Below are 12,669 nucleotides of genomic sequence, written 5' to 3'. Positions count from 1 at the left end.
AGAACAGACCTGTGGGGCCATTTGGAATATTTTTAAAATGTCAGTGTAAACTTATCTTTCTCTGGTACAAAAGATTCAGATACATATAGGTGAATAATATTTTCCAGTAACTTCTGCACAGAAGCAGAATGATACCACTTGAAAAAAGGCAGTAAGAACATTAAAAATTATTAGGCAGCGCTTTTAAAATGTCAGAAAGAATTTTAAAATTACAAAAATCATGAATGGATGAGACCATCAGCAATGTTTACAAAAGGATCAAAGTGAGGACACAAGAAGTGTGACACTTCACAGCAGTCATGCTACCAGCAGAGGTACAGGACTTGCTCTGTCCATCCTCTTTCCATACATTAATAATGAAGTTACTGTTTCGGCATCCCAGTGGAAAACAAAAATATCAGAAGGTCTGTGTTGGTAGCTTGAGCTGCCCCATTTTCCTTTTCAGTGGGAATTTCATCTCTTCATCCTGCTCTCTTAAGATAATAGCATGAAATTACTGCCCATTTCTATGCAGAGCTGAGAGACCTGCTCTGAACTCTCAGCAAAAACATGGATGTGGATGAGACATGCCTCTAAACCAGGCTGTTGTTTTATTTGGGAGTTTTTTGGGCGGAAAGGGTTTCTGTGTGTGGAAGATTTTTTTCCCCCACTGGAAGAGGTTGTGGCTATGCATTTAATAGCTTAATTCTTATTTTTGTCTGTGTTTTGTTAAATCAAACAATTTCCTGTGAAAACAAGACTTGTACTTCTGTTATTTTAACAATGTAGTATAAATGGTGTATATTTATAGCCCCTCCATAATCACTATACTTAAGTTTTACCTTCCTTAAACTCTGAAAAATTAGAGATTCTAAAACCCTTAAATAAATAATCCTGCTCTGGTCTACATCCTCAGTCATGTTAGGAGTCATAGCAAAGCTCAAATGCATCCAGCCTGACCAGAGGAGGATTTAATGAAACTATATTGCAACTGATGCTTAAAAAAAATCTAAATGAGTATGAGTTTAACAAAGGGTGTGCTTTGAGGCCTGCAGAAAGGACTGTTTATGTGCATCAAAATCAAGAAGCATAATTATGTACATAACACCTAATGAAGTACATAACACTTAATTAACTCTTTCAGTAAGGTTCAAGTAAATGTGTTAGTGTTTCCTTGCTCACCTTTCTCTTACATCTGCCACAGTGGGTTTATGCAGTCTTAAAGGCCAGCAATGTGTGTTAACATATGGGCAGAAAGTCCCTCAGATGTCATAGTGAAACATAATGGAAGGTATGGGATTCTCACTGGCCTATGTGTTTATTTATAACTATTTCCAAAATGCTTACAGCCATACCATCTAAATTAATGTCTCTCTTTTATTATTTATGAAGAAATTTTCCAATACTCTTAAGTCAACAATCTCAACAGCAGAACTGAGAGAAGCCTTATATCAGCATTTTTGTTCAAAGGGGTAATTTCTAGTACCCTGGGGCTCTTTCTCTTCTTATCTGTTCCCTTACCAAGTGGAATAGTACCTATTCATACATACTCTGCTGTTCAGTGCCTGCCCTTCCACAGTGAGTTATGCCCAGCTTTTTGCGTTTCCATGGATCTTGCTGATTTTTATGGGTTTCATTTTTAAACTGTCTCTTGGCAGTGCCAGAGCGCAGTGCCAGCAGGTGGACTTGTGCAGGCAGCAGGTAGATAAGTCTCTCTTCCGCAGCAGGTAGATGTGTCTGCTTGCAGAAGAGATTTCTTTCCATCCCTGTTTTCTTTGTCTCCAGGCAGGAGCTTTCTCCATTAGTCATATTTATCCTTCCCCATCTTCCTGCTAAGGAAAAATTGTCCGACCACAGAAGCAGAATATTTTTAAGAGGAAAATGTACCATGGTTAGAGGAAAACAACCCTTCTCACGCTCCAGTAGTACAGTTGCTGGTTTCTAGCTCTGAGCAGTGAGGCTGGTGCACCTGGAACCTGTTCCAATAATAGGTTCAACAGTGGGAGCTGCTTTGGAAAATTCCCAAACCCATGGTTCTCTGCCACTAACATCTCCAGGCAAGGTGGGATGTGGAAACTGACCTGGCAAATTGAACTGAGCTGGCAAATTGACTTTGAACTGTTTAAGATGAAAATTCAACAGCAGGACCTGGTGCTTAGAAGTTGTTAGCCAGAGTTTCAGCTATCTTCAGGACTTTAATTGAAATTAAATATATATGTCAGGTTGTAGGGAGATTCTCTGAGGCACCCCCTTTCATTTCCTTCCTAATTTCTATATATTTTTAACTTTTTTAAGACAGTAAATCAAATGAATTGATAATCATACATCAATGCAATAAAATAGCTATTTTGCCTCAAGTTCACCAATCTTAGTAGACTTTATAAATAAATATGGATGGTAAAAAAATACTGCTTATATGTAAAGAATAATGAATAAACATGTAAACTCCTAAAACTAGGGGGGCAAGGAAGAGGATAGGTATTTCAGTTTGGAAGAAGATAAATAATTGACCAAAAGTTCTTGTTTCTTATATTTCAAGAAAGCTACAGATACATAATGCAGTAAAATAATAATTTTTCTTGCATTTTGAAAGTGTGAGTCTCCTCAACAAATGCTGACTCTAGAATACTAGAAATTTGAATGTTGGAGGAGACTTCCTGGGTTATTGGTTATACTGAATCCAAGTTGCAGCCCCTTTCAGTTTTGTTGGGGCTTGATCTCTATTTTGAGAGGGGATGTTAAGTACAGAGATTCTTATTCTTTTGTTCCTTTTTTATAATTTCTTTGTTCTGTTTATGTTTGCATGGCTTGGAGACGCATCATGAGATGCCATCCCTTACTGTGTTGTTAAAAAGAGCACACACAGGAAGGATTGTACTAATGCCCAAAAATATGTGCCTTTGCAGGTGAATGCCTGCTAGCATTTTAATTTATTGCCAGATTTGTCTTGGTCTCATTCTACTTGGACATTTTTATCTCAATTATAAAATTCCTTTCTTGTCTTTGATACTTGTTTTCAATCTGATCCCTCTGAACCAAATAATTTTTTGTTGTTCTTGGGTTGGTACATAACCTGATTTAGCTTGGCTCCTTGGAGGTGCAGTGGATATTTTGTTGACCTTTCCTTCAATTTTTTGTTTCATTTTCTTTTTTTTCCCCAGTTGTATTCCCCCCACCCCTTTGAGAGGGTTGTCACAAATATAAGTTCACAAAAGATTTGGCAGTGGCCATTCTTTTTCTCTTTCTTCAGAATTTAGTCCTTTGAGCAGAAGAGAACCCTGAAATGTTTTAACTTTGATAGCACTAATTTTGGAACCTAGACTTCTAGGATTACTATTTGCCTAATTCATTTGTGCTTACTCAGATGTCCTCTGATATATTTTGAGATACACAGTACTACCAGAAAGCAAAACTGGAAAGCAACAGATCAAAACAATAAGTCAGAGGAGAAAAGAGATTAAAAATAAAAGGTTTTTCTAATCTGACAGAGAACCTGTTTGTGCTTTAAGGGTTTTGATCTAGAAAAGCACTGCAATAGATATGTAACTATCAGAAAGTGTAAAGTCTAAGCAACTGTGCTTACTAGCACTGCACAAGACTAGTGAAATTTAGAGAAATGTTGAAGAATATGTAAGAAAAAAGGGAAGAAAGACATTCCTACTTAAGCTATCTCATACCACACTGGAATAGCAGCCTGAGTTAAAATGGTGGGGAAAAAAAAGCATAAGCAGGAGTTAAAGGTATAAAATAAAAACAGGGTTCATGTTAGCTGTGCCTACAGTCTAAAGGAACAAAACACAAGCTTGTAGGACTTAGCTGAAAGTGCTTAAAATGTTTAACATTTATGAAAGTATATTCGAAATAATAAAATATTAGGCAGTTGTGAAGATGTAAAGAACACAATACATGAGTTATTTGGAAATATATTAAGCATGGGGATATTTCACTTAGCAGATAGACAGATAAATACTGTCAAATGGTTCAGCACAGGAAATCTATACATAACCTCTACTTCTGCAGGAATTAGTATATGAAGGCAGAATCTGAACTTCTTTATGTCCTCCCTGGATAACAGATTCATAGTCACAAAACTTTATTTTGTGCAAAAATATCACAAATACCAAAATTTTCAATGTAGAAGTAACAAGATACATTTCACCCCTGCTTCTGATGTGGTTGGTGCACTTTCATCAAATCATTTCATAGCGCCTTCCACACAGAAGAAACTTTCTCTAAACATCTGCAAAATAAATGCTTTATGAAAACTCTCTCCAAAATTCTACCTTTTCATCAACAACAGTTTGGCTCCATGCTGTAGCCATGTCTAGAAGACTGACTAATATAGCCATATTGTTTCCATGTCCTCCCCATATGTGTGTCTCCAGCCATCTGTTGTTTCTTGGCTTACACCATGAAGTCCTTCAGAGAAGCAGGATTTGTCTTTATGTTTGTTCAGCACCCAGCAGAGCAAGGCCTTGGGACTGTGAGTGATACAGTTAAATAACAAGTTACATTCGTAAATAAAATAAATTAAAAGCTTGGGTTAAGTTCCACTGTGTTTAATTCTGTGCTCAGAAACAGGGGTTTCTGGTTTAAATGTCACCATATGCTGTACACTATTCTGTGGCTGGCACAGAATATAAAAAAATTATGGGGGTGTCAACCAACATTCAACTGTCAGAGATTCAAGATTATAAGGTTAAATCTTGTATTTAATTCTTGGATTAGAAAATGAAATAAATGAAACTCCTTCCACAAGATGGAAGGAGTAACCACTGCTTTTGACTCCAGGGGAATTTGCTTAAAATTAAATGGGAAAGCAAGTTATGCCTTGCATCTGAGTCTTGTTTGACTTGTAAACTGCTACTGACATCTAAAAAGTGTACTCTATGTATAATTTATACACAGAATAAGAACTTAAGTACTGGTAAGACTCTTAGCAAGTCCCTGACTTCAGGATTTCCATAAATCAATCTCATTTTTCCCATTATTTTCCTCTAAATGTTTTGAAACCTCATCAAAATTATTTTCTAATTTGCCCTGCCAATTTGTCAAGAACTGTGGGGAGGTTTCCTGAGTGCTCTTACTATGAATACCGAAAAAACTGAAAATGTGATTGGGTAAATTAATATTAAAAAGTAGCTACTAACTACAGGAAAAAACAAACAAGCAAACAAAAAAACCCGAGACCACCTCAAGCTCAAGACATCACTGCTGTGCAAATCTGTATAGTCTGGAAGAGTATTCTGGGCAGTACTGTTCCATGTTTATGTCATGGCATTCTGTTTTCTCCACACTTCACCCAACCTATCATTGACTAGCAGCAGAACAGACCCCAGGAAGACTGGGCTCTTCCATCAGCTCAGTTCTGTCACTGGTTTAGGGGTTTTTTTATGTTTTAAATTTCAGCATTAGTGATTAAATACCTTTAAATACTCTTTGAAGATAGTTTCTTTTCCACAGCACTTAGCACTTGGTGGTGCTGCCAAGTTAATTCTTATTCAGGATTCAATTTTAAGATGAATGGAGTTCTGCCATTCTGAGCAGTCATGAATGAAATGCTTGGACATGCATTGTTGTAAGCTTTGACAACAGAGTTTGCTTTTCCTTGACTTTTCTACATGGGTTAAGCAGACAAAAGTACAATTTTTCTTTTATCTCCTGAATATCAAGACTGAAAACTAAATGGTATTGTGAAAGGAAGACATTACAGTCCTGATAGTCCATGTTTGTTTTCCCTGTTTTCCAGAATACTGTGTTTAGCTCTATGTCATATATTCGGGAGCAAATTTGTTTCAACTGATAAATGCAATTTTAAGAAAGAGTGGCTTCCTTCCAAAACTGTATGTCAGACCTCGTAAAGGATACCAAATTCCAGTGCACATACCCAGGTCTGCAAACCATATTGCAGCATGTAAAGCCATGGGCTGTAAAAGGATAGGATTGCAATGTCAAAAGTGTAAAAGTTTCTTGACTATACTGACCACTTTCCTTTTTTTTTTCCTGATGCAGTAAAATTTGATGGAAAATGGGGCACAGGGAAGCATCGCTGATCTCATTATGAGCTCAGGAGAAAAGGAAGGATATAAAAATTTATTTCCATAGCTCTCTTTGTAAAGGGGAGAAGATAGATGAGAGGAAGGGTAATAAAAACAGAAGAACAGGCTTTGGACAAATGGAGAGTACCAGAACTGTATAGACTGGAGGGAAAATAGCATAGAAATGTCAAAAAATTAATCATAAAGGAATTAGTTCTCATGGCAAAAGAAAAAAAAGGAAATGTAACAATATAAGCAAAGTTCTCATATGTGGATAAGAAGAAAGACAAATATGAGAAACATAAATGTAAGTCAAGTTTTTTGCAGATTCAGTCTTGCCAAAACTAGGAAAATATTCAGAGATGTGTATATGAAGGCACTCAAATAGAATCTTGATTTGACTGGATACATAAATTCTAGTCAGCTTAATATTGTTAGTGAAATGTAAATCAATGTAGTATCACAAATAAATTACTTCCTTTTCATTCTCCTGTTAAATTCCAGATGTTAATGTTTATCTGTAAGGTTCTACATTATCTGCAAGGCTGAAGGTGTGTCATAGTTTTTTGAGAACCCTCGAGCTGAATTTTCAGAAAGTATTAAGTTGTTTTTCTGCAAGATTGCATACGTCAGTTTGCAGATCTTGGTCTCCCTTGTCTGATGCAGTGATTCCTTAGTTTGATTTGCTGCTTGATTTGCTTCTCTTCCTCATAATGCAGCTCCCAATATTAGAAAATATTGAGCTTTATAGAACGTGTTGTTTGGTAAATTGACACTGATTTTGTATTTTGGTTGAATGAGTTGGAATTGTTCACGTGTTTCTGGTGTTGTGTGTGTCAGATCAGCTGAAGGGTCAGTTTCAGCTGAAAGGTTGGTCCAGACCATACTGGATTTGTACTGATTTAGGTTTGGCCTGTTCGAAGAATTTATAAGTCTCTGTTCAGGCATAAGAGAGCTCAAATCAGGACTGCTATATGTACACAAAATAAAAATGGTATCCAGGCTACTCATTTTGCTAGCACAATGATAAGTTGCACTTAGAGGAAAGTGCAGTGTATAGGAGAGCATCTGCACTATGCTGGCTATAAATCAGTGGTTTCATCTAGTACTGCTAAAGAATTTGACATTAGAATACTGAAAAAAAGGTCATTTTTCCTAGGGGATTTATGATTTAGCTGCTTACCTGTACAGAGCAATCTTTGAAAGGTACTGTGAAAAGATTAGTCTTAGAAATGCTGTATAGAAGAGACTTCTGCTTAAGCTGCTACTTGGAATAATACAATCACGAGCATTGCGTCAGGTCAGTGACTTTGAATAGGAACTACCTCTTCTGTAACCTCTTCCAGTGCTGCACTGCTCCTCTAATGAAGAATATTTTCCTAATTACCAATTTGAACCTTCCAAGGGGAAGTTTTGGGCCATAGTGCCTTCTGTATCATCTGTGAGGAGTTTGATTCCATCATCTTTGTCGCTTCACATAGTTACAGGCTCCCCGTAGATCCCCCTTGAGCTCCTCTTCACCAAGATAAACAAGCACTATTCCTTCAGCCTCTCCTCCAGACCTGTAGCCTTCCCAGCAGCCCTGCATTGGGTCCTCTCCAATTTCTCAGTGTCTTTGAACTGCAGGCCCAAAGTGTTATTATAGGCAAAGGCTCACAAGCACTGAATAGAAAGGGGTGTAATGACTTTCCTGGATCTGCTGACCACATTGCTCATAATGTAGCTCAGTGCAACTGTTTACATTATTCATAATAAGAGAACTTGTCTCTTAGTGGCTCAACAGCCACTGTAGCCTCCATATCCTTTTCAGCTGATCTGAAACAAAAAGTTCCTTCCCTGTCTGCACTGGCGCATTGGGATTTTTCTTCTTGGGGGCAGAATTTTGCGCTTACAGAAATTTCTAAAACAGAAACCTCAAAAAGGCTTCTCTTGCCTAGGCTTCCTGTGTCTCATGGTGTTTGTGAGTTGAAATTCCACCAGTCAGAACAGCAGGCACGCCTCCCAATTTTGTATCATCCGAAAACCTACTGAATGTACATTCTGTCTTCTTATCTGGGCTATTGATGAAGATACTGAACAGTGTCTTCATACCAGTCCATTTGTTACTGTGCTCATTTCCAAACATCAACTGGACCTCAAGCTATCAACTCTGTTCGTTAAGCCTGGGATTCTGAACAATCCATCCTATCTAGAGTCCTTTCAATAAGCTTATACTTCATCATATTATGAGTGACAACACTTTTGGAAATGTGTCAAAAGCCTAACTACAGTAAAACTCCATTGCATTCACTTCCCTCCCTTCATCTGCATGCCCAGTCATTTTGTCATAGTGGGCAACCAGGCTGGTCAAGCATGATTTGCTCTTGGTAAATCCTTGTTGACTTTTCTTGATTATTGTCTTGTCCTTTACATGTTGGAAATTGATTCCAAGAGGACATGCTCCGCGATTTTTCCAAGGACTAAGGTGAGGCCACAAGGATGTTCTGTAATAGCAGTGACTTTTCACAGGTGGTAGCCAGTGGTGTTGCAATCACCCTGTCAGTTTTTTCAGCACCCATAAGTATATCCCATGTGGTCCCATGTGTTTGAACACACACTGCTTCTTTGGGTACTCCCCAGCTTATGCCCTTCCCCCTCCATAGCTATTCCTCTCCTTCCCAAACAGTACATCTGGAGGTCTAGGAACAGAGTTGGCCTAAAAAGTGAGATGCAAAAATGGATTAAAGTGCTGCAGCCTTTTCTGTACCATGTGTCATTGTCTTATCTCCCTTAGTTAGCAATATACCATTTTCCTTGAATCTCCTTGTGCTGCTCTGCGTACTTATAAGATTGCTTCTTGTTACCCCTTAATGTCCCCCATTAATTTTTGCTCCAGATGGGGTTTTGTCCTTCCTAGTTTTGTTCACGTGCCCAAACAATTATTGTGTGCCTGTCCTTTGTTTCCTGCCATTGTTTCCACACATGTGCTCTCCATTTCCACCATTTCCACCTCCATACGTGCTTTTCCCATTTTAGTTCATTAAGAAGCTTATTACTCAGCTGAGTGAACCTTCTGCCTACCTTGTCTGTATGTGCTGATTCCTCATGTATATCTGGGTTAGGTCCCTGTTCTGTGGCAAAGTCCTCCCCCTGAGATTACCAAGTCTGTTCACAAAGATTTCTTCCCCATCTTTACCAGGTAGACCTGTTCTCTAAGTTGTCTGTCCTCATCAAACTGGGAGCAACAAGCAAAATAGTTGAAGCCCAGCTAATGCCAGCAAGTATGTAACCATATGTGGGCTGCCTTGTACACCTGCTGCTCTCCAGGCTTTTCCCTTTTGCCATAGGATTGAAGAGAAACACCAGAGGGGTTCCTGTTCACCCTTGCTCAGGAGCCCTACAGTCACTTTTGAACTAAAATTGTTTCACATCACCCTGTGTTTGGTGAATGCATGAATAAGCAGGAAAAAAGTCAGAAAAATGGGTGACCCCAAACAGTCTTTTGCAACACCACAAACCAAGGCTCCAAACAAGCAAGAGACCTTCCTAAGTGACAAGTCAGGCTTGAAGAGTCACCAGCCACACACTCATCACTTTCCCTTGGTAGTGCTCTGATAAAGTGCCCAACCTGAATTCATGCTCTGAGGGAGCTTGTTCTTACCCTTCTGCTGCCAGAAGTCACAAGTTTACAGTTCCATCCCTCTTATCAGTATATGCCTTCTTCCCACTGTATATTGCCTCAGTTGCACCTTTCCTGTCTGTTGCATGAAGTTTTACACCTGGAAAGATCTTGTCAATCACCTGTCAGTCACCCCAATGCAATAAACACACCTGCCTCTTCTTACAACTCTTCACCTACTGCTGTGGAGCCACAACCCTGCGAGCCCCCCCCTCAGAAAGGTCACACTCAGAGTCTGCACAGAGGTTGTTACAGCACCACTGGTGACAGCAGAGGTGAAGCTTATACCTTGTAGCGAGTCATCACCATTTCAGTGTTGTCTAATTGTGCAAGCTGCCCTGGGTCTCTTCTATGTCAAGTGCCAAGTTCATTGTCTTGCCTGTTTGCCCATCCCACTGCCAGCACTTCTTGGTGCCATTCCCACAGTTGCCAAATAAGTCAGGAACTGCAAGTCCATTTAGCCTTGTGCAAGATTTCCACCTGGAAAAGAGACCTCTTGCACTGTCTGTGACTCCCTGACCACAGCTCCCTGCTTTGTGCCTGCTGGGTCTGCTGAGCACTGCTCCTCCCCAGGCTGGATCCCAGCGAGCGGAAAGAACAGGGGATGTAGTTTAATCAGCACTGCTCTCACTTGCCAAGAGAAGAGGTACTGTTGTATAATTGAAAAGGTCAGTTTCAGACTCTGTTCGGATGAATTCAGTCCAAAAGCATTTCAAGATCAATTTACTGCAGTTTTCACCTATAAATAAGAAAAAAATTAGTCTGGAAGACATGGAAATATTTATTACAAGAAGTTAAATTTTCTTATTCACCTGTAGGATATAAACTGGGGTTCAATTACTGGCTAATGATTTTAGAATTTGATTGTGTTATTTTATAGTAGAATACTCAAATATTTTCACTTTTCCCTATCCTACAGCTGCACTTGCAGTGCCAATAGTACTTTAAAATTTATGGTAGATTGTTTCTTGCAGTCAATAGCTGTTTGTACTAGAAAAAGGTCTTCTGCAGGAACATCACTTGAATAGAAATGTCAATGCAGATATGCTTGTACGGGCCATGACAGAACTGCAGACTTTGAAGGAGGTCACTAAGCAATTCTAAATTGGCAAAAATCCCTTTGAGGTCTAAGTGGTCAAAGTATGAGGATAAGAAGGAAAAGGTGAGAGTATATAATATAAAGAAATAGCAAGGAAAAAATATTTCATATCTATTAGGTGCAAGGAAAAAGCATGTAGGCAAAAAGTGATAATGCTACAGTTAAGTTGCTTTTTATTCATCAATTGCTTTTGGATTTATTATATATTAGTGTAAAGTTTCCTTTACTTGGTTCTGACTTGGTTTCTGATGGAGATTATGATCACTTTTACCTTTAAATCAAGACTGACTCATTCTATTTATTCTTGCTGATCAGTTTTGGGTGGTTTTTTTTTCATTTGAAAAGTAATTCGCTCTCTAATGCTCAGGGATCTCCATCAAACAAGACTGTGATAGAACTGCAAAGCTCCAAAGAAAAACAGGAGGCTAAACAGTTACTTTGGCTTTCTCTGAATATCTTTAATTCATTTGAATACTTAAACAAAAGCCTACTTAATACTGTTTGTGACTTAGCTTTGAAGGAATTTTTCCAAAGGAGTGGTGACCTTCCTCTGGAGTATGGTCTTCAAAGTCAAGACTGGGTGGATTTGTAAACCAGCAAAATAAGGCATTCAGAGAGGAATTCTTAGCTGAGATACTTCCCATTGCTTAGACAGGACATGTATCCATGGCTGGGTACTAATGCTTCTCTTGGCCTTTAAAATCAATGTTTTTCGTTCCTATTTTAAATTATACTTTATGCATATTTTTTTAACTTTAACTTGATAATTTAGAGTAACTGCTTTGTACTATGTGTGTTAAAAATAGTTTTCACCTAAATATTTTGTATGATGGTGTCTGAAAGTGAAGCTGGCTGTGAACAGAAGTGTAGGGATTAAATACAGATAGAGGATGATGGATGATTACAAGAATGAGTGTGCCAAAATATATGGCAGTAATGCATCCTTGAGATGCAATACTAGGTCTCATGAAATATGTCTCTTGAAATTCAAAAAAAAAAAGGTTTCAAAGGAATAGCTGAGGAAATAGAAGAAATAAGATTTTTTTTTTATTTGGTGAGTTTTTTCAGCCAGTGCTGTGGTACTGTGTTTGCACAAGTGAAACCAGGTAGCTGGTCCATAAAAGAATCCTGAATCATTAACCTTTCTGAGGTCAATGTAGATAGGTTTTTATTTAATTCCTTAGAAAGAAAAAGAGTAGTACTAATGAACACTGAGATATTAAAACCAAGCCCTGTTTCTATGAAACAACAAAACTTTCCAAGAACAAGGGAATAGAAGAAGTTAAAAGAGGTCTAAGCATGTCAAGGATTAACCTAACTACTTTGAGTCTGCATTATAGAAATTTTGGGCATTTTAATGCTAATAATCTCTTCATTGTAGGAGGAGGAATTAGAGGCCCAGATTTCATTCCTACAAGGACAGCTAAACGATTTGGAAGCCATGTGTAAATATTGTGCAAAGATGATGAACACGCATCTTGGTAAGTGCAGTACCTTGAATTAACCTGTAAATCTTTGCAAAGGCTCTTTCAGTGTTTGTATTAGAACTAAAACAATATTTATGTAGTACAGTGCATATTATTTTATAAGCCATGATGAAGACTGAATTGATGTACTCAGTTGTTCTATCAGATGCTGCCAGCCTCTGTATCTTTATTCTGTCACACTTTTAAACTTGGGAGTAGGATAGCCACTGATGATACTAATAAGAAGTAGAGGCATTTTAGCACAGATGCCTTTGATTTTTTGTATTGTAAGAGACTTGTTGGAGTTCAAACCATGTGAACTTAGAGACTTGAAGTCCATTTGGAGTTCAACAGTCCCACAGTGATACTTGATGTGTGCAGTGATAGTTGTATAATATTCATATACTTTCATTAAATGTAACATTTTTA

General features: G+C 38.2%; 1 protein-coding gene across 5 annotated transcripts in view; it reads left to right on the top strand.

Annotated features, from left to right (window-relative positions):
- TBC1D5 (TBC1 domain family member 5) overlaps nt 1-12,669 on the top strand; it is a 316,503-nt gene that overhangs the window by 280,315 nt on the left and 23,519 nt on the right. For all 5 annotated transcript variants that reach the window (XM_050970727.1, XM_030227169.2, XM_050970725.1 and 2 more), the window contains one exon: nt 12,156-12,255. In XM_050970727.1, coding sequence (XP_050826684.1) covers nt 12,156-12,255 — 100 coding nt within the window. The remainder of the gene's footprint in view (nt 1-12,155; nt 12,256-12,669) is intronic.

This window comes from Serinus canaria, chromosome 2 (assembly GCF_022539315.1).
Source record: "Serinus canaria isolate serCan28SL12 chromosome 2, serCan2020, whole genome shotgun sequence".
NCBI lineage: Eukaryota > Metazoa > Chordata > Aves > Passeriformes > Fringillidae > Serinus > Serinus canaria.
This window is presented reverse-complemented; position numbering and strand designations above follow the sequence as displayed.